The sequence below is a fragment of the Sorex araneus genome, chromosome 3, assembly GCF_027595985.1.
Source record: "Sorex araneus isolate mSorAra2 chromosome 3, mSorAra2.pri, whole genome shotgun sequence".
In the NCBI taxonomy this organism is placed as follows: Eukaryota; Metazoa; Chordata; class Mammalia; order Eulipotyphla; family Soricidae; genus Sorex; species Sorex araneus.
Window position 1 is genome coordinate 194,269,211 of NC_073304.1, and position 20,765 is coordinate 194,289,975.

Below are 20,765 nucleotides of genomic sequence, written 5' to 3' on the forward strand. Positions count from 1 at the left end.
CAAGATAGGTCATTCACTCAGTGGGCAAATAGAATTTGGTATTATACTTATCTTTTTGTTTTTGGCCACATCTGATGGTACTCAGGGATTATTCCTGGCAGGTTTAGGGGATAATATGGGGTGCCAAGGATCAAACCCAGCTTGATTGAATCTGGGTCAGCTGCATGCAAGGCAAGCATCCTAGCCTCTCCACTCCCCATACACGTACCTTCTTTTTAAAAGAGTAGATTTAAAAAGGGGATGGAGCGACAGTACACCAGATATGGCGCTGACTTGCACTTGGCATACTTGGGTTTGGTCCCCAGCATCCCATATCCCATATCCCAGAATCCCTGAGCACAGTTGGCAGGACTGTGGTGAAGAAGGAAACCTCATCCACTGTTGGTGGGAATGTCATCTGGCTCAGACTCTAAGGAAAATAGAGATTTCTCTGAAATAAACAGGAATAGAACTCCCATATGACCCAACAATTTGGCATCTATCTGTGACACAAACATTCATTCGAAAGGATATACACATACCTATGTTCAATGGTGCACTTAGAACAATAGCCAAGATATGGAAACAACCCAAATGCCCAATCACAGATAAATGGATCAAGAAGTTGTGGTCTATTTATTTATCTTTCTGGAAATAAAATTATTTTAAAAATATGAGCAGACACTGTGTACTAAAATTACTTTATTACAGTTGATTTTTTTTAAACATTTCCTTTGCTATGATACAAAGGATACTTACAAACAAAATATTACATATGATCTTGTTTTCTTTCTTATGTTCTGACAACTTGGTAACAGCTTTAAATGCACAATCTATACAATTAATACAGGTTATATATGAACTATAAGGTATGTTGAACCAGAAGAATACTGACAATATACTGTACAATAAGCCTTACCAGTTAGTGCTGCGGACCATTTCTACCAAAAGGAAAATGCACATCTGTACAGTCACCTTTACCAGTTGGTGCTGACAGTGAGGAAGAGGCTTTTTTTTTTTCCTCACTGCAACCCTTGATAAGCCTCCACTGTGGGTATCTGTTTGGTCCAAAAGATGAGAGGACTGTGTACTTAAAATAAGCCATCTGTAAGTGGCTGAACATCACACTTCTGACATGATAATCTCTCACCAAAAAAGGAAAAAAAATAAAAGGGAAAGAAACAGTCCTAGTTTTAAAAGACCACAAGTCCTTTGTCCACTATGAAAACCCTACAGGCTCAAGGGCTTTAGAAGATGAGAGGATGAAGGCTGCCAAAAAAGGAGGCAAGAAACCAAGTCAAAATCTAGGTCTTGCAAAATCATTTTTTTCCCTTCACCAAAGGGAACTAGAAAATGTACAAATTCATTGATGAACCTCAATGATAACATATCAATTAGCTGATAACCTTCATTTTATCTGGACCCCTGACTTGTGGGAATAACTGAAAGAGATTGTGAATAATATATACCACTTTTAGAAAAGTACCTCTTGCTATGATAAAATATTCCCTTTTGCCACCAAAGCTGGTCCTGGGCTGTTACAGGTGTGCATTCATCTCTCAATGGTCTACTCAGAAATGATAAGGTTACAGCTTTTTTTTTTTCCTTTTCTTTTTTAAATAAAAAAGCAATTGACTGAAGCTTTTTTATTTTTTTAAGGTAAATAGCAAAAATAAAAATAAAAACCAACCCTGGCATTTGCACAAACAATGCAAATGGAGCAATATGGCCTTTTAAGGTAAGGGGTTAGTAGAAAGAAAGAGGTGAAGAAAATCCAGAGAAAAATGATGTATTAATTTTTTCTTTTTAAAGATTTTTACGTGTGCAAAAAAAAAATCATGCTGCTTGAGGAAAACAAAGGGAAATGAGTACATAAAACTAAAAACATAAATATGTTCAGATGACTGGTAAAAGTAGAAACCAACCTGGGCTACAAAAAGGATTATACATTCAAGATGCTCTTAAACCCAGTGGGATAACTTATGTTAAAACTGTGTTAATAATTATGTTAAAAATCTCAAGTTTGTTTTAAAGTCTTCACAATACAAGCAAAGCTGTTTTAAAATATACACTATACATATTTCTCATAGTATCTCCAACCCTCAATGCGCTTTAGGTTCTCTTTTTCATATACTAAAACAAGGGGGTTCTGAAAGCTAAATTGCTCAAAGCAACCCATCGTTATTTAAATGTATCTTAAGTTTTAAATGGGTTAAAATTTTAGCAGACTTACATAAATAGGATTTAGCAAAACAAGTGTTAATTAAAAATTCTAAAGCATTTACAAATTATTAGATTGGAATAGTCTGGGGGTGTTAATGTGCACAATACTTCAAATGTTATTTACATCAGACCATTGCTTTTTAAAAATCACCCTAAAAGATAAAAAAAAGAAAAAGAAAATGTATTTGGAAAATTAACCTGTTCTAAACTAGCAGAAGATCATAAAAAGTAAAATCAGAACAAATTATCTCCTAATAGAAACCCCACATATCCCTCTCAACTTAGGTTTTGCCCTATAAAACCACCCAATAAGCTCCTAAACCTAGTGTCAAGATAATATGGCAATATATCTTGTTAGATAAATTATTGGCCTTCAGTAGACATTTTTTTTCCTTCCATTTTCACCTTGTATCTTAGACTTGGATTATTTTAGGGCACGTGTATGTATGTAATAATTTTAAGTGGAAGGACAATCTAAGTAGGCACAATTCCCATTTAATGTGGACTAAAAGGTGTAACACATAAAATGCTCTTAGGGTAAAGTGTAATGATTTCTCCATTATGAAATGCAAGGAAGCACAACTGGAATGGGAATCAAGCACCAGCTGTCTGAAAACACATGAAGGGCAGCCAACATCTTAATAATCTCTGACAAAAAGGGGTTAGAAGGGTTCCAATATTCCCCAGGTTTGTTTGATATGTGCCACAAAGTCACAAGAACCAGCCAAAATATGCAAATGTTAGGCAGTTACATCCTTTTCAATCACATAATTCACTCCATGACCATGTGCAATTTATAGAAATAAAAATGTTCATGCTGAGGCAATGTATTTAAGGGCTCAGAAAAAGCAAAATGTGCCACTGAGAAACCTGTTCCCATACAATTGGTCTTCATGCTTTCAAGTGGCCCTAATATACCTTTGATGCTAAGCCAAGCCATGCAAAAGCAGAGTACATATTTTTCACTGGTATCTCATTTCTAAACTCTACTGACCTCAGAGTTGCATGGAAACATATAACACAAGTACTGAAAACACACAAATTGAGGGTTCATAGATTTCTAAAATGCATTTTCCTTGTCTATGTTCACCAGTCTTTAATACCTTAGGCTACAAGACATATTCAGAGAAAGGTTAAGTGGATAATGACAAAAAAAACATGTAATTCTGGAAATAGGAAAAATGTTCCAGAAATGATATCAATGTGCAAGCAATAAGCATAATCAATTTCATTAAAAATTCAGCTAGAGGGTCCAATAAACAGTTCCAAGCCATAATCACCTCATAATTTACATAAACATTAAAACCTGCACTTTATAGACAAAACACACTTCTGTAAACATGGCCACTGGGGGAGGGAGGCTCCCTATCTCACTCATGATTAAGGACATTATAATGGTTATATTAAATAAAATGACTTCACTTCAAAAGATTTAAAACCCAACCAATTAAGCTTCATTTCCCCCTGCTTAACAATATTTAAGCATTAATTCTAAAAAAGTCACCTAGGATGGTTTCAGGGTTAGATGCTAGGACCACAACTGGCAATCAACAGCAACTCCTCTCTAGCTGGCACAGACTTATAAACTTTAGTACAAAAACAAAAAAATACAGAAACTAGGTCAATTTGTTATCTACATATTTACAGATAATTACATGATTTTTTTTTCACTCACAATTGCTAAAAACTATGAGTGAAAAGGAAACTGTGCAGGTTGAATTACCCGTACTTTGGATGGGGGGGGGGGGATCTTGGGCTAAGATACGCTTCTCATTCATTCCTAAGTCTCACCTACTCTACGTTTTCACTGTAAACTACCTACAGATGTCCAGGTTAGTATATCCAATGGGCATCCTAGAAAGAAGATTAACCTCTTTTCTCTATCTAAAAAGGAAGCTCTTGTGTATTTAAAACAAAAACAAAATAAATCCAACACACACACAAATACACACACACACACACACACACACACACACACATCTCTGGAACTTTAAAAAGTTAGGATTGCTGGGAAACAGTAAACAGTGATGGTGACATAGCAAACGGCTCCCCACTTTTAATTTTGCCTTTATTTCTTTTTTGGGTAGGTGGAAGATAAGTGCAAATTTAAGAAACCCACAATAGGCAAATAAGGTGCATACTAATTTACATATTTCATATGATCTGAAAACAACTACTAGGCCAAATGGGTTCTCTTCTCTTGAAATTTTGAAAATTTGAATATAAACAAGGAAAAAGTCAACATTACTTTTAGGGGGCTATCATAATTCATTGGAAAATATAAATGTACAGTAATAGATCTTGCTTCACTTTATCTAGACAGTGTTGAACATAACTTTACAAATTAATTTCCAATGTAGACCTATTGTAGTGATTTCATAAAAGTGCAGACAACATAACCAGACACACAGCAAAATAGACTTCAATCAGTAGTCCTTGCGTACAAGAGGCAAGTCTGCTAAGTGTATAGCACATTCTTCATGCCTTAAGGAATCTGAGGATGGGACATTTCCAGTTCTTAACAGCTGAGTGAGTGAGTGCCTTCTCACAGGCAATACTATAATCTGGTTGGGAGTACTGTGTTAGCTGAGGGAAAAACAAAATACATAATTTGTTTCTCTTCAATAATGATCTGTATTTAGAAAAGCAAAACTCAGAGATGACAGCTCAAGTTTTAGATTTGTTCTTTGGAGAAGGCAGGTTTTTTACCTAAGAAACAGCATCTTCCATAATTATAGGAGATTCACATTTACAACACTTTAAATATATTATTTTCTGACTTGAATACACACTAGACACTTCACATTGTGAGCATGACACAAAAAAGGACCACGTAAACCTATGAAAGGGTAGCTATATTGGGCCAGATCTCTATTGAACAGAAGTGGCTAAGAAAGGGTGGAAGGCACATAAAGAACTTACTAGGAGCAAGCAAAAGGAGGCAGCTAAAAGGAGAAAACCACACTCCAATACTCCAATACTCCTTCTCTCCCAGTGGCCATTTTCTGATTTTAAAAGATAACTTCAGGAACTTTAGCAATAACTCCTTTCTTGGCTGTTTTGGTCCTTGGCAAAATTTATAATTATCAGTATTAATGGAGTAAAAAAGAGTACAAAGATGTATGGAATCACTAAGATATTTGGAGTACATGTGAAGATTGTGTGATTTATTGGTTTTTTGCAGAGCATCACCACCAGTGTTTTAAAATGCATGGTTAATTTCTCTCTGCATCATTTGTTTTTTATTTCATTACAACAAAAACTCAGAGAAACACTAACTGGCTCTTTCCCTAACACCATTTTACTGCCTTGCAAATGATGGCTCTCCATTTAACTTCTATCCACTCATACAAGTGCTAAGAGGGGACTAAAAAAAAGATTGCATCTAATGACCACCTTTTTATAACTATCAACCCAGAGTATTCAGTCTTAAGAAACACGTGCATTCTTGCCTTAACTGAGGACTGAAACAACAAAAATAACAGAATCTTGAGTGCCCTGATGGAAATGTACAGTATGAGTTATATCCATCTAACTATACACACATATAGACACTCATATGTATATACAATATATACATACAAATGATAATAGCTATACCAAAAATGTGCATATTTAACACAGTTTAAAAAAACCAGTAGATCATGGTATAATACAATTTATTTCCACTAGTGAATGGCACAAATGGAGAAATGCAAAGGAGGTGTTTCAAGTACAGTAAGTCATTTTTCACAGGTGAAAATAAACAGTATTATTCCAGTGTCCAACACAATGTATTCTATAAAAGTTTAAAATGCCAGATATTTAGTACTTAAAGAAGTAGAAAGTTACCAAATTCTGCCATATGGTCTGAAAAAGACACTTAAAGAGTTTTCAATTTTAAAAGGGGCTGAGAAAAATAGGTGGGAGGGAGTGTCAAGGATATTTTCTTTAGTGTACTGAATGGTGCGTATACTGACATCTAGGTAGCTGAAAACCACAGTAAGTATGCTAAAAAGTTCAATATACCAATAAATCCTTGGCCTAGAGAACCCAACATATTATGTTGTGTATTAGGTCTTTCTTCAAATACATTACTATTCATCTCTAGGCACACAAATAACTAAAAAGAAATGGCAGCTCTGAATAAAAATAATATAAACATGTTTTTCACTAATAACTATATAATTAAAATATTGCAAATGCTCTAATTTGGAGTTAGAGCTGACATTAGTAAGGACAAAATTATCTAAAGGCAAACAAAGGGAATCCAATTAGGAATAACATATTTCAAGATATGAGGTGTTTTTTTTTTCATTTTTCAAAAGCTAATTGAAAATGGGGAGAAACAGTGAACACAAAAAACTTACTGACAAGCTCTGGTCACTAGATATAGCATTTATGCCTTCCTGATATGTTGGGCAAGTTTCTCATTTTTCAAATATATATATGTATATATATATGGAAGGAGGTAGTATAAATTTGATAAAATGGTGACATTTGTACAAATTCAGAAAGTGCCTGCTTCTTTAAGGATTTCTCAAACTCTTCTATAACTCTTGCTATAAGCATTACTTTTGATGACTCCTACCATGAATGAGATCAGTCAGAAGTTAAATTGTACAAACACACACAAAGCAACTAATTTGAATCATTTGCAACTATATATGTTTTAATTAAAATTAATGAAATAATCCAGATATAATCGTGACCTAAGTAAAAAAGAATAGCCACAACTGAGTCAGATACAAAGCCCTACTGAAGACAGTGGAATCAGTATTCAATTACATGTTTACAATACATATAATCTGAAAGAACTTGGTAACTGAGTTTGTAAATGGATTCTAGTATGCATAATTGGTGATATATAAAAAATTTTAAACTTCTGAATGCAAAGCTCCCTGCAAGTTTCTCAATTCTACCCCTTCTAGTACAAAGGGGCCAGATCTAGCAAGCCACTCTAAAACACACACAAAATTTTTTTGGGGGGTGGTGGTTTTGGGCCACACCCGGTGGTGCTCATGGCTTATACCTGGCTCTGTCTGTGCTCAGGTATTACTCTTGGTGCACTTGGGGAACCAAATGGAGTATTGGGGATTGAACCTGAGTCAGCTGCACACAAGGTAAACACACCCTACCCAATCACTCTGGCCCTTAACAAGAATTTTTAAAAATTATTGAATTCCACATTTTAAAACACCTTATTAACACCTTCTAAAGTTCTCTATTACCTTCATCCAAGTAGGGACATCTCAAGTTGTTTTAAAATATCGTAAAATATTTAAATGCAAAAAAAAATCCTGAAAATGTTTAAAGCCCCTTTCAATCATTACATATATCCACGTTACATGAAATACTGTCTAGAACTATGAGGGAATTCTACTGACCTCGCAATAAATAAAACTTACAATAAATTTTCTTCTAGTTACCTTCAACTGAATGCCATAAAATCCAATTTAAAGAGAGAGAATCACAGAGATTGGAATGACAACTTGGCAAAGACTTAAATTTGGTTGAGAAAAACCAAGATTTCAAGAGTGATAGTTTACAGTTTGGTCATTAGTCTGGTCTAAGTGAAGAGGCATCATTGGAGGCACTTTAAGAATTCTACCTTGAAGCCTTCTGACTATATGATAAGCAGGATGTAGAGTTAGCAGCAAGAGTTCTTCAAGACAACTGGGGAAGAGCAGGTCAGTAATTTATAAGAATTTCTGATCTGTCACTAGAAAGGATATGTTTTTTTCTTCAAGTCATATACATATACCTCCCTCCCCACTTCCCACTCAATTACCACAATGGCAGTAGAATACCAAATAACACCTGACTTTAGCATTGAGTTGATCCTTCATTGCAAAACAAAGGCAAAACACACCCCTCTCTGGGAAAAAAAAAAAGTTAACTTTGTCAAGCTTTTGCCAAGATATTCCCTGACCACTATAATTTATTATTATTTCTTAAAAAAAAATCTGTCAAACTTGCTAGTTTCTTTTCAGTAGTACTTTAGCACTGAGGCTAGAGACTTCTGGAAGTGGTGTTTCCTATTGCATGGTGTTAACATGATGCCAATGATCATTAAGTCTCAGAGAACTAGAAGTTTGCAAAGTATTGCAGCAACAAAAACAGCATTTAAAATAAAGGAGGACCTGCACATGCAGCAAATTCTACAGTGGTGATGAAGATTAGTCAGCAGCTGGTAAAGTCATTGGCTCAGTGACTCCTGGTTCACTATGGCAACTAAACATTTAAATAATTGGCTATTCTATTTGTAAACAGGAAATCCCATAAGCCAAAGGGGATAATCAAATTATGTAGTGTGATGAGAATTCCAATAGATGGCAGTTTGCAAATATGGCATTATTCAAATGCCTAGGGCATTTGATTTGTATTGGCTTTATGTCTTTGTTTTTGCACAAACAAAGTAAAAGTACTGTCTGGGGTCTTGGAAATTCCAGAGCTTAGCTAGGTTGAGCGATCACAGTATAAGCAACAACATGTCAGGATATAGGCTTCATCTCCTCACTCTGCTGCTTAATGTACCCACCAGATAAACTTTTAGGGGCCTCTTTCACTCTTCCAGCCTTCCCCTTTAAAGGCTCACAGGTTTGTTGATAACATTCCCATACAACTTGTGATCTCTTTAAGCAACTCTATCGCACCATGCCACAAAGAAGGCACAATTGAATGGACAACAAAACAAAACAAAAACACTGACAAACCTACAGAGCATTCAGAAAAAGAACCATGTTGTTTTCTACTCTCTGAAAAAGTCAATGCAACCCTTAGTGTTCATGGATATTCATTTTCTTTACTTCAAATGAGGCTGAGAAGTCAGAACAATTTAATAGAGAAAATACATTGGTGAGGGGATAGAAGTGTGTTTCCATAGTAACTTGTTTCAGTATATGCTGCCTGCTATGAGTGGCAGAATATTGGATATGGAGAAAAGCTTCAGATCTTTTCATAAACTTTTGAGGATACAGTTGCCCAAAAGTGATGAGTTAAGCCACTTTGTTTTATCATGTATTTTTGCAGTATTCAGAAAATACCCCCTTATTTAGCCAGTTTCTTTTTGCCACATGCATGACATATGTATGTGTGTATCTCTATATACACGCACAAACACACACATATATATCAATTCTCCTTTTCAAAATTTCACCAAAAGTTAAAAAACAAAACAAAACCCGGCAGCCAAATACTATGACATCCCAATTAGTAAGTAAACACAAAACAGAATGCTTTACAAAATGAATAAAATATACCATATGCACTCAGCTTCCACACTGTAGTACCCAAGTGAGGAGGCTGCCGTGACGATGTCTGTAGGCAGTTTCTTTTGGCAGACAGCTCCAGCGGAATTGCCACTCTCAATTATGTATAAGACATATGTGACCCATTGGATATTTGTGAAGTGACACTCGTGCTTCTGCTCATGCCCTGCTCCGTCCGTCCCCCAGAAGCTGTCCGCCTCAGAGCCTGAGGGCTATTGCGGACTCCCATACTGCTACCTCGGGGTACCCCTTGCATTGGCCCTGAGGGGTGACCCCATGGCTGGGGTCCACCTTGCATTGGATGGCCCCAGGCTTGTGGTGGGCCACCCATGGGATGACCCCAGTGAGGTGCTGGACCTCCTGTAGGATTGTGAGACCAACCAGAAGCTCCTGGGTAGCTGTGACTGAATGCCTCAGGGGAAAGATTAGAAAGAACCATGTTACTAAAACCTAATCTCATGCTTTCAGAGTCAAAAGCTTCAATTTCTCTGGCTTGACGCTCCAGCAGACTTCGTATTCGCTCTGTGCGTTCATTCTGCAAAGCCAACATCTCTTCTTCAATCTGTGAGGGATTAGGAAAGAGGTTGTTAATTTATCTGTAACTCATCATTGATTAAAAAACCTATTAATAAGATTCAGGCATTTAATGTGATTATAGATTTTAAAGAAGTTATACATTTTTTGTGCACGTGTGTTTTTCGGTCACACTTGGAGATGCTCAGGGCTGACTCCTGGCTACTGCACTCAAGGATCACTCCTGGTGGTGCTCGGGGGACCATATGGGATGACAGGGCTCAAACCCGGGTTGGCCACATGCAAGGCAAAAGCTCTACCCCGCTGTACTATTGCTCTGCCCTGAAGTTCTACATTTCCCCCCCTTTTATTCTGGGCCACATCACATGGCTGTCTCAAGGATTACTCCTGGTAGGCTCAGGAGACCATATAGGGTGCTGGGGATAGAACCTGGGTCGTGCATGTTCAAGGCAAGTGTACTATCTTTCTGGCCCTTGCTGAAGCTATTTTCCTTTTTCTATATACAGGTTAGGTTTGTTGCATTAAATTTTTGGGGGGCTATACCCAGTTGTACTCAGGGGTCACTCCTGGCTCTGTGCTCAGGAATTATACCTGGCAGAGCTTGGGGGACTGTAGGATTAGTACAGTCTCAGGTAGTTTAGGTTTATTGGGTTACTCCCATCACAGTGCTCCCATTCCTCTGTGTTTATTTGTAGCTTCTTTCTTAAGTGTTCTGTTGACTTGTAAATATTGTTTTTCTCTTCTCCTTGAGTCCTTTGCATAGTTTATTCAGAGCCATGTCCTTTTTTTTGGGGGGTTTTTGGGTCACACCCGGCGATGCACAGGGGTTACTCCTGGCTCTTCACTCAGGAATTACCCCTGGCGGTGCTCAGGGGACCATATGGGATGCTGGGATTAGAACCCGGGTCGGCCGCGTGCAAGGCAAACGCCCTACCCGCTGTGCTATTGCTCCAGCCCCAAGCCATGTCCTTTTGTATGGACACAGGAAGACTTAGCAAATGCTATGCTTTTGTAACCTTATGTCATTTGACTCTACATGATATTTTCCTCCTGGGCATCTGTTCTCTCGACCTAAGCCTCAGCTGCCCTTACTTCCTAGCACCCCCGAAAGCAGGGTCCCAACAAGGGATGAGACGGACCCAGAGCAAGCGGTGAGTTGTGTGCTACCCTGGCATCGAGATGGGCCTGGCCAAAGTGCCTAATGCTTAACTATAAGTTAAGAGCTTGATCATGGACAAATGTTGTCATGATCCAAACAATGATAACGAGATTTGGACCCTGCTAGGGTGAGGAATGATTAATCTGGCCTGAGTACTGTGGTCTGAGTCTGTGGCAAGATGATGCCAGGAGAGCTGCCTTGGAAGCCTCAATGTATCTCTTATTATGTCCATACAAAAATAACTATTATTAAGATGTTAATGAGTGCTTGGACTAAGGAAAGGAGAAAAACACCTTAAGAATCAGGAAGGACCGCCGAGATGTGATCCCGGGGGCCACACGCATGTGCGGCCTCTCCGCAGCTGCATGAGTGTGAATCCAGACCCAGCAAAACCTCTTTCGGCATGGGCAACTCTTCGCAGAATGTCTCCAGCCTGAGAACTAAGCCTCGGCCCTGTGCCCGCCCTGGAGGGGAAAGGTATTTCTTTCTCTCTCTCTCTCTCTCTCTCTCTCTCTCTCTCTCTCTCCTCTTTCTCTCCGGGGATGAAGGGCGCATATTATGACGACCACAGATTGGATTTTCAAGCCTGCAATGATCCAATATCTGGAAGAAATCTCCCTGGACAGACCTCATTTGTCTTCACAGTAGGTCTGAATCTAGTGGGGTACTCCTAACAACAATAGTGAGGTTTGTGTTGAAATATTGAATTTAACCAAAGTAAACAGAAAGTAAAATGAAACTTATCAGTTACAAGGTGGGGGTGGGGGGGCGGGATGGGAGGTGTGTGGGGTTTTTTTTTTTTTTTTTTGGTGGTGGTATATGGGTGCTGGTGAAGGGATGGTTGTTTCAGCATTGTATAACTGAGACCTAAGCCTGAAAGCATTGTAATCTTCCACATGGTGATTTAATAAAATAAGATTTTTATTTAAAAAAAAAAAAAACACAAATTGTGCCATTCAAAAAAAAAAAAAGAGTCAGGAAGGGCTTTGGAATGCCCAGCCCTCAGGAAGGGCTTTCTTATGATGATTTTGCTACCAGGCTGTGTGTAGCCTAGGGGCAAGGGGGAGAGAGAAAGAGGAAGGAGAGAGACAAGAGAATCCAGAGGGACTGCAGTAGATCCAGAGAGAGGATGGAGCTGGGAGTGCAGGAGAGGAGAAAGATGGAAGATTGAATAAACGGTAACTAATCAGCAACCAGCTTGGTCCTCGTTCTTCCTTCACCTGTCCTTGGCTAATGGCTGTCCCGATCCAGCCCATACACAGCGGTTCCAGAGCACCGAACTCGGGCGGTGAGGCAGAGCCGCCCGGAGAGCCCACGAGTGCTCATGCCCCTCGGCGTGCTTTAGTTTTTTATAGGGAACCATATAGAATGCCGGTGAATCTGGGTTGCCAGATTCAAGACCCTAGCCGCAGTACTATTGCTCCAGCCCCTGAATGTTGTATTAAATGTTTAAGTATATGTGGATTCATTTTCTGGGCTGTCAGTTCTAGTTCACTCATCTTTATGTCAGTTTGTTCCATTATCATAACATATAATTACTACTACTTTGTAGTTTAAGATGCCTCCACTTTCTCCCTTTCTTGCCAGATTATCACTTTCATAAAATTCTAGAATTGCCTTTTCTATTTTTAGAAAAAGTCATTAGGATTTTGATAAAGTTTTCTCTAAATTGCTTTAGGTAATAGAACATTTGTGGAGAGGCACACACCTAGCAGTGCTCAGGAATAAACCTCAGTGATGCTCAGGGGATCATATATGTTGCTAGTGATAAGACTGGGAGTCAGCAGGATGCATGGCAAATGCCTTACCCCTTGTATTATCTCTCTGGCCCCTAGGTGATAAGGCATTACAAATATATTAATTACTTCCATCCATGAACATAGAATAACTTTTCATTTATACCCAGTAGTGCTGAGGGTTTATTCCCAGCTCTGTATTCATAAGTCACTTCTGGCTGGACTTGGGGACTATATGTGGTGGCAGAGATTGAACTCGGGTTGGCAAGAGCTTGAAATATTTGTTTTTGGGCTATGCACTCAGGAGTTACTCCTGGCGATACTGGGGGAACGACACTGGATGCCAGGGATTGAACCCAGATCTGCCGTGTGCAAGGCAAACACTCTACCTGCTGTAGTATCATTACAGCCCCTGCTGCCTGATTTTTCAATTTATCTTTTTTCATAACTCCAGGGGTTACATACTTGCTTATGATACTCATACGTTTGTTTATAGTGTGCCAGAGATCCCAAAAAGCAGAGCAGTTGCAATTACGCATGTGGGGCAGTGCTGGAAATTGAACTTGTGGCCTTATATACTTCAGGCTGGTAAGACTTATATACCTCAGCACAAACTTTACCCAGTGAATTACTCCTAGACCCCCCCTAAATATAATTTCTGCTGCATTTCACAGAAACTGGCACGCCTGTCTCTTTATTTTAATTGATCTCCAGATACTTCTGTTTTTCTTTTTTTGGTCATACCTGGCAGTCCTCAGAAGCTTACTCCTGGCTCTGCACATTCAGGGATCACCCTTGAGTTTGGGAGCTTGGGGGACTGTTGGGGATCGAACTTAGGTTGACAAAGCGCCTCTCATCTCTCCAGTCCCCTTTCTGATTTATTTACCCAAGAATTGTTCAGAAGTATTTTGTTTCATCTTTATATGTTTGAGCTATTTCCAACTTTAATTTATATTACTTTAGTTTAGTTTCATAATTTTGAGAGATGGGTCACATCTGGTATCGCTCAGAGAACAGTCCCGGCTCAGTGCTTGGGGTTGTTCCTGGTAGTCCTCAGGGATCCGCAAGAGTATTAGCAATAAATGTCTGGCCTCCTGCATGCAAAGCAACGATAGTCCAAAGAGCTATCACCCTACCCCATCCTATTATTTTTAATATATACAGGCTAGGCCCAGTGATGCTTAGTCTGGCAGTATAGCACTTGGGTCCAGTGGTTCAAAGAGAGTCATGTGATGCTGGAGATTAAACTCAGAGCTTTCATTGTTAGTTATATGCTTCTACTACCTTAAGTATCTCCTGAACTCCAGTTTATTTTTGTAGCTATTTTTAGCTTCATATCACTGTGATTAGAAAAGATACTTGGTAATTCCAATCTTCAGTTACAGTCTTGTTCTGTGTCCCAACACATAATCTACCCTTGAGAATATTCCATGTACTCACTATTTGTTTGATTTTGGGCCACACACAGCAGACCTGAGCTTACTCCTGGCTCTGCACTCAGAGATCACTTCTCAAAGTGCTTGGGTGACTATATGGGGTGCTGGGAACGGAACAATGTTGGGCTGTGTGTAAGGCAAGCATTTTACCCACTTTACTCACTGTACTATCTCTCCAGCCCCAATATTCACTTATTTTGGAAAAAATTGTTTATGTCAATTAAATTCCTCTTTTCAATTACTTTATTTGAAGATATTGTTCCCTTGTTAAATTTCTGTCTAAATAACTTATCCAGGGGCCGGAGCGATAGCACAGCGGGTAGGGCGTTTGCCTTGCACGCGGCCGACCTGGGTTCGATCCCCGGCATCCCATATGGTCCCCCAAGCACTGCCAGGAGTAATTCCTGAGTGCAAAGCCAGGAGTAACCCCTGAGCATTGCTGGGTGTGATCCAAAAAGCAAAAAAAAAAATAAAAATAAAAATTTAAAAAATAAATAAATAAATAAATAACTTATCCACTGGTGGCTCACACTTGAATTTGGTTTAATAAACACAAACAGCAGAGCTGGTTAAGTGATGTGTTGACATCCACCACCACCACAGTTTTAGGTCTGTTAATAAGTGTTATATATTTAGATGTACCTAAGTTGGATGCATAAGTATAAATAACAGTATTTCTTGGCAAATTGTACCTTTGTTTATTACACATTTCTGTATCCTATTAACCTTTTATGAGGTTGGGCACTCATAGCAATGCTCTGGGAGCTGAGGGATCACACTGGGTATAATTGGTTGACTTGACTAAATAAATGACTCAGTGCCCAGGATCAGTGACATGATGCTTCTTAGGCCCAGTGATGCAGTCAGTGCCAGGAACTGAACTCAGAGCCTTGTGTATATAAGGCATGTGCTCCAGACCTTTTGACTATCAGCCCAGTTCCCCTACTGAGTTTTTTAATCTGAAAGTATTGTTTACCAGATATGAGGATAGCAGTTTATATTTTACTCTTTGGTTTACTGGCTTGAAAATTTTTATTTTAGGGCTGGGGATGTGGCTCAGCAGAAGAGTACTTGTCTTGCTTGTGGAGGACCTGGGTTTGATTTCTGGCAAAGCAAAAAAAAAAAAGAAAAATCTTACTCTAGACTTATGCTTAAGACTTTTATGAATTTCTCATGTGGATAATGAGAAAAACATCATTAAGGACCAAAAAAAGTAAGAGTTTTTTTTTTTTTCTTTTTGGGTCACACCTGGCGATGCTCAGGGGTTGTTACTCCTGGCTTCTGTACTCAGGAATTAGTTCTGGTGGTGCTCAGGGGACCATATGGGATGCTGGGAATTGAACCTGGGTCGGCTGCGTGCAAGGCAAACGCCCTACCTGCTATGCTATTGCTCTAGCCCCTAAGATAGTCTTTTTTGTGCTGGTACTGACTCACCATTTTTTTGGGCGAGCTCGGGGAAGGGGGCAGGGGGGAGATAGGGGAGTGTTTGAAGCATAACTGGTATGATAAGGGGGATCATATGTAGTGTTTGGGATTGAACTGGGTTAATCACATGCAAGAAAATTGCACTACCTGCTGTACTATATAGTTCTAGCCATCTATTTTATTCTAATTTGTCTCTGATACTATATTAGTTTTTATCATCATTCTCAAAATTTTATGTCCTCTTACTTTTTTCCTTTAAAAGAAACCTTTTTTACACTGCTTTTGTTGTAATCTGTATATTTTGATAATTTGTTCTTCAATAAAATCTTGAAGCATTACTATAAAAAAAAAGAAACCTTTTTCAACAATTCTGTAGAGTAAGGTCTGGTGATGGTAAATTCCATTAGTTTTGAATATATATCTGGAAAAACTTTTATTTCATCATAATTAATTTTTTGTTCATTTGTTTTTGAGTCACACCGGCGATACTCAGTGGTTACTTCTGGCTCTGCACTCAGGAATTACTTCTGGCAGTGCCTGGAGAACCATCTGAGATGTTGGAGATCGAGTCCAAGTCAGCTGTGTGCAAGGCAAATGCCCTACCCACTGTACTATCACTCTGGCCCCCTCATAATTAATTTCTTTTTTAAGTTTTTCAGTTTATTTTTTAAACTTTTTAAAGACTCATCACTGTATCACTGTCATCCCGTTGCTCATCGATTTGCTCATGCAGGCACCAGTAATGTCTCCATTGTGAGACTTGTTACTGTTTTTGGCATATCGAATATGCCATGGGTAGCTTCCTAGGTTCTGCCATGCGGGCAAGACACTCTCAGTAGCTTGCCAGGCTCTCTGAGAGGGACAGAGGATCGAACCTGGTCGGCCATGTGCAAGGCAGATGCCCTATCTGCTGTGCTATCACCCCAGCTCAGATAAACTCATAATTAATCTTTTAAAATAGCTCACTCTTGGCTGGAAGGTTTTCTCTTTTTAGGATAATGGTTACCATTTCACTCCATGCCTACACGTTCTGATAAGTCTAATCAGGGTTTTTTTTTTTTTTTTTTTGCTTTTTGGGTCACACTCAGCAATGCAGAGGGATTACTCCTGGCTCTTCAACCAGGAATTACTCCTGGCAGTGCTCTGGGGACCATATAGGATGCTGGGAACTGAACCCGGGTTGGCTGCATGCAAGGCAAATGCCGTACCCGCTGTACTATCACTCCAGCCCCATAATCAGGGTATTTTTGAATGTCATTTATTGTATTTCCACAGCAGTCTTATGTTGCTTGGTAATTAAAAAAAAAAATTAGGAGCAATTAGGGTATTTCGAGCTCTAATCATACAGAGACATTACTCACAAATCATACAACTCCAAACATCATGTTCTATCTGCCCTCTGAATAGAGATACAAGTAAGGATTATCCTACCTGATGATCTGATTTTTGGTAGATACTGACTTGGGATAATTCAACAATAAAGTATCTAGGAGCATTTATACATTTTTGGCATTTATTGGCTTACTGGGAATCCACCCCTCCCCCCCATGTCAGGAATTAAACCCAATGTTTCTCATGCAAAGCAAGGTCTCTAACTTTGTTAAGCTCAGCTTCCTGGACTTTTATTTTGATCTATATGTGGGTGTGTGGTGGCAATGCTCAGGGGTTATTCTGGTTCTTTATTCAGAAGTGACCCCTAGTGGTGCTCCAGGGGATTATACGCAAAAACCAGAGTTATGGCCAGGCAGCTGTGTGCAAGGGGAGCCCTATCGCTTTGTACTCCAGCCCAGCTACCTGGACGGCTAGTTCTTTCCTTAAGTTTGGGAAATTTTCAGCTGTTATTTCTTTGATGGGGCATTTGTTTTGGGGCCACACCAACAGTGCTCATGGTTTACTCCTGGCTCGATGCTCAGGAGACTGTATGTGGTGCTGAGGACTGAAACAGGGTCGACTGCATACAAGCCAAATAAATGCCTTACCTCTGTACTGTCTATCCTACTGTCTGGGTTTAGGGCCAGGCCATGCTCAGGGACTACTCCTGGTTCTCTGCTTAGGGACTAACTCCGGGTAATGCTCAGGGAACCTGGGGTGCTGTGCTGGGGATCGAATCCAGACCTACTCCATGCAAAATATATGCTCAGTCCACCGATCGATTTCTGGCCCTATTTTCCTTTCCTCCCCCCCCCCCCGCCCTTTTTTTTTGTAGGGAGGAGGGAGGTGGTGGAATGCGGAGCAGTACTTACTCCTGCCTCTATGCAAAGGTTAACTTTGGAAAACCTGGGGGACTCATATGCAGTGCTGGGGAATCACACTGGGGTCAGCCACATACAAGGCAAGTGATTTAACCCTGTACTATCTCCATAGCCCCATTTTCTTTTCCTTCTTTGGTGTTTTATTTATTTATTAGCCACACCTTCCAGTACTCAGGGACTATATGCGGCACTAGGGGTTGAACCTGGGTTGGACATGTATACATGGCAAGTGCCATACCCATTGTATTCTCTCCAGTCCCTCGTTTTTATTTTATTAAAGATGAAAAACTAAACACAAAACTTCCCATTCTTTAGTTGTAGCCATCATTTAAGTGGAATAAGCTATTTTGTTCACTGATGGGTCATAATTACTTAATTTTATCTCTATTTTAGATGACAGCATTTTTAACTATTGGGAAATATGGTATAAGTTTATTTGTGCATAAATATTCCCTGTATTTAATTCCCCCCCCCACTTTAATTAAATACTGTGGTTGACAAACTTGTTCATGATGCTTTGTTACAGGCATTCAAAATTCCAACAATAAATCTACCATCGTCACCGTCCCTCCATCATTGTCCCCATTTTCTAAACTGCCCCTCAAAAGTTTGCTCCTGTAGCATGCCCATGATTTATTTTATATTGCTTCTTACCATTAAATGGCTAACAGGATGATCACAAAATTATTTCTATAGAAGAAAATTTGTTATAAAAAAAAAATTGTGAAAATTATTGCATCTTACCACGAGACATTAAGTCCTTGTCTGAGGTTTTACTAATCTGTTGTTGCAAGTTAAGCCTTCTGTGTTAATGTTTTTGTTAGCTGCTATTAGTTGGCTTCTGTGCTATTCCCTGTATTTTGAATAAATTTTCCCAAGGATAAATTCTCAGACTCTGAAATACTTAAACTTTCCAAAACGTATTAATGGTTATGATAGTGACATTACACCTGCACCAGTGGATATAAGGTGGATCAAACTCAGAGCTATACATTCAATTATCAGTTCTAGGCCTACAGTGTTCCAGATTTTATAGAACAAGTAAACCTTTGTTCATATAGTGATATAAAAACGTTACTTAGATATTTATTAACAGTGTTTAATTATCAACCGCTAGATGGAGCTAAAATTATAAAGGAATGGTTTTCTTTTGCTTTTTGGGGTCACATCTGGCGATGCACAGGGGTTACTCCTGGCTCTGCACTCAGGAATTACTCCTGGCGGTGCTCAGGGAACCATATGGGATGCTGGGAATCGAACCCGGGTCGGCCGTGTGCCTGGCAAACGCCCTACCCGCTGTGCTATCACTCCAGCCCCAGGAATGGTTTTCTTACACTATTTTCGGAGTGATACACAGCGGGTAGGGCCTTTGTCTTGCATGCGCCCGACCCGGGTTTGATTCTTTCTTCCCTCTCAGAGAGCAAGCTACCGAAAGTATCTCGCCCACACGGCAGAGCCTGGCAAGCTCCCCATGGCATATTCGATATGCCAAAAACAGTAACAAGTCTCAAAATGGAGACGCTACTGGTGCCTGTTTGAGCAAATCAATGAGCAATGGGATGACAGTGATACACTATTTCTAAATTTCCTTCCAACTAGAGAAAACTGTATGTTTTGCTTTTATGGTTTCTTTGTTCTGTTTTGGGGCCACATTTGGCAGTGTTCTGGGCTTACTTCAGAGGGTGCATGGGAGTTCAAACCAGTGTCAGGTAACTACAAAGCACTGTACTGTCTCTCCAGCTGTATTTTTTATTTCTATTTATTTTTTGATTTTTAGGCGCTCTTTGGTGATATTCTGAAATATAAGAAACATAACTTGAGATTGAATTTTGAATGAAAAAGTTGAAATCAACCAGACTTATGAAGTCTACATGGGACAAAATGGCTTGTTTTTAAAATTTATCTATCTTTTGAATCTTGAATAAAAAATATAATTTAGACAATATTTAGGGGTTAGTACCTCTCAAGCCAGTGGTAAAAATATTGTTTCATACTAATAATATCATATTTAGATTAAATAAAAATACATTCACTGCTATTTGTTTTGGGGTCACACCCAGCAGGGGCTACTACTCCTGGAGATGCTGGGGGATACACGAGGTGCCAAAGAATGTACTATAGTCCTTAACTCCATCTCCCCCAGCCACAAGAGTACTCATGTTTTATTTTGTTTTGTTGCTATAGCTGGCAGTGTTTGGAGAATGCAGTGCCAGAGATCAAGTCCAGGGCTCCCTCATGCAAAGCATGTATTCCAACCCTTTTAGTTATCTGCCAGATCCCAAAAACAGATTTTTAGGAGCCAGGTTGGTAGAGTTGATGCCTCACATGTGTGTGGACCTCCCGAGGTTTAATCCTGGCACCAAACAAAAAGAAAATATTTAAAAATTGAATAAGATGGTCTATTTGTATCAGATGAACTATGGGAAAAAGTTTATCTTTTGCTTTTTGGGTCACAATGGTAATGCACAGGGGTGAATGCAACAGGGGTGATTGGCACTACACTCAGAAACTGCTCCTGGTGGTGCTTGGGGGACCATACGGGAAGCTGAGGATTTAACCTTGGTAAGCTGTGTGCAAGGGAAGCGCCCTACCTGCCGTACCATCACTCTGGCCCCATGACCCAACCCCAATTTAATAAACTTTTCAATTTAATAAAAGGAGAAAAATTAATCGGAGCTACTCTCTTAAAACTATTTTCACATAGTTCATATTCTTTCTCTCACAACCGCTAATCATACTCCCATCATGTTCAGAATTTTTTAAGTAAAAGG

The 20,765-nt window shown here is 39.2% G+C and overlaps 1 protein-coding gene and 1 non-coding gene across 2 annotated transcripts in view; both read right to left on the reverse strand.

Moving 5' to 3' along the window:
* Positions 1 to 666: 666 nt before the first annotated feature.
* The window catches only part of TAOK1 (TAO kinase 1), a 144,154-nt gene continuing 124,055 nt past the window's right edge, over positions 667 to 20,765 (reverse strand). The window contains exon 20 of the mRNA XM_055129847.1: positions 667 to 10,014. Coding sequence (XP_054985822.1) covers positions 9,553 to 10,014 — 462 coding nt within the window. The 3' untranslated portion in view covers positions 667 to 9,552. The remainder of the gene's footprint in view (positions 10,015 to 20,765) is intronic.
* Positions 17,051 to 17,180, reverse strand: LOC129403925 (U8 small nucleolar RNA). The gene has a single exon (XR_008629563.1). It is a non-coding gene; the product is annotated as a U8 small nucleolar RNA (small nucleolar RNA).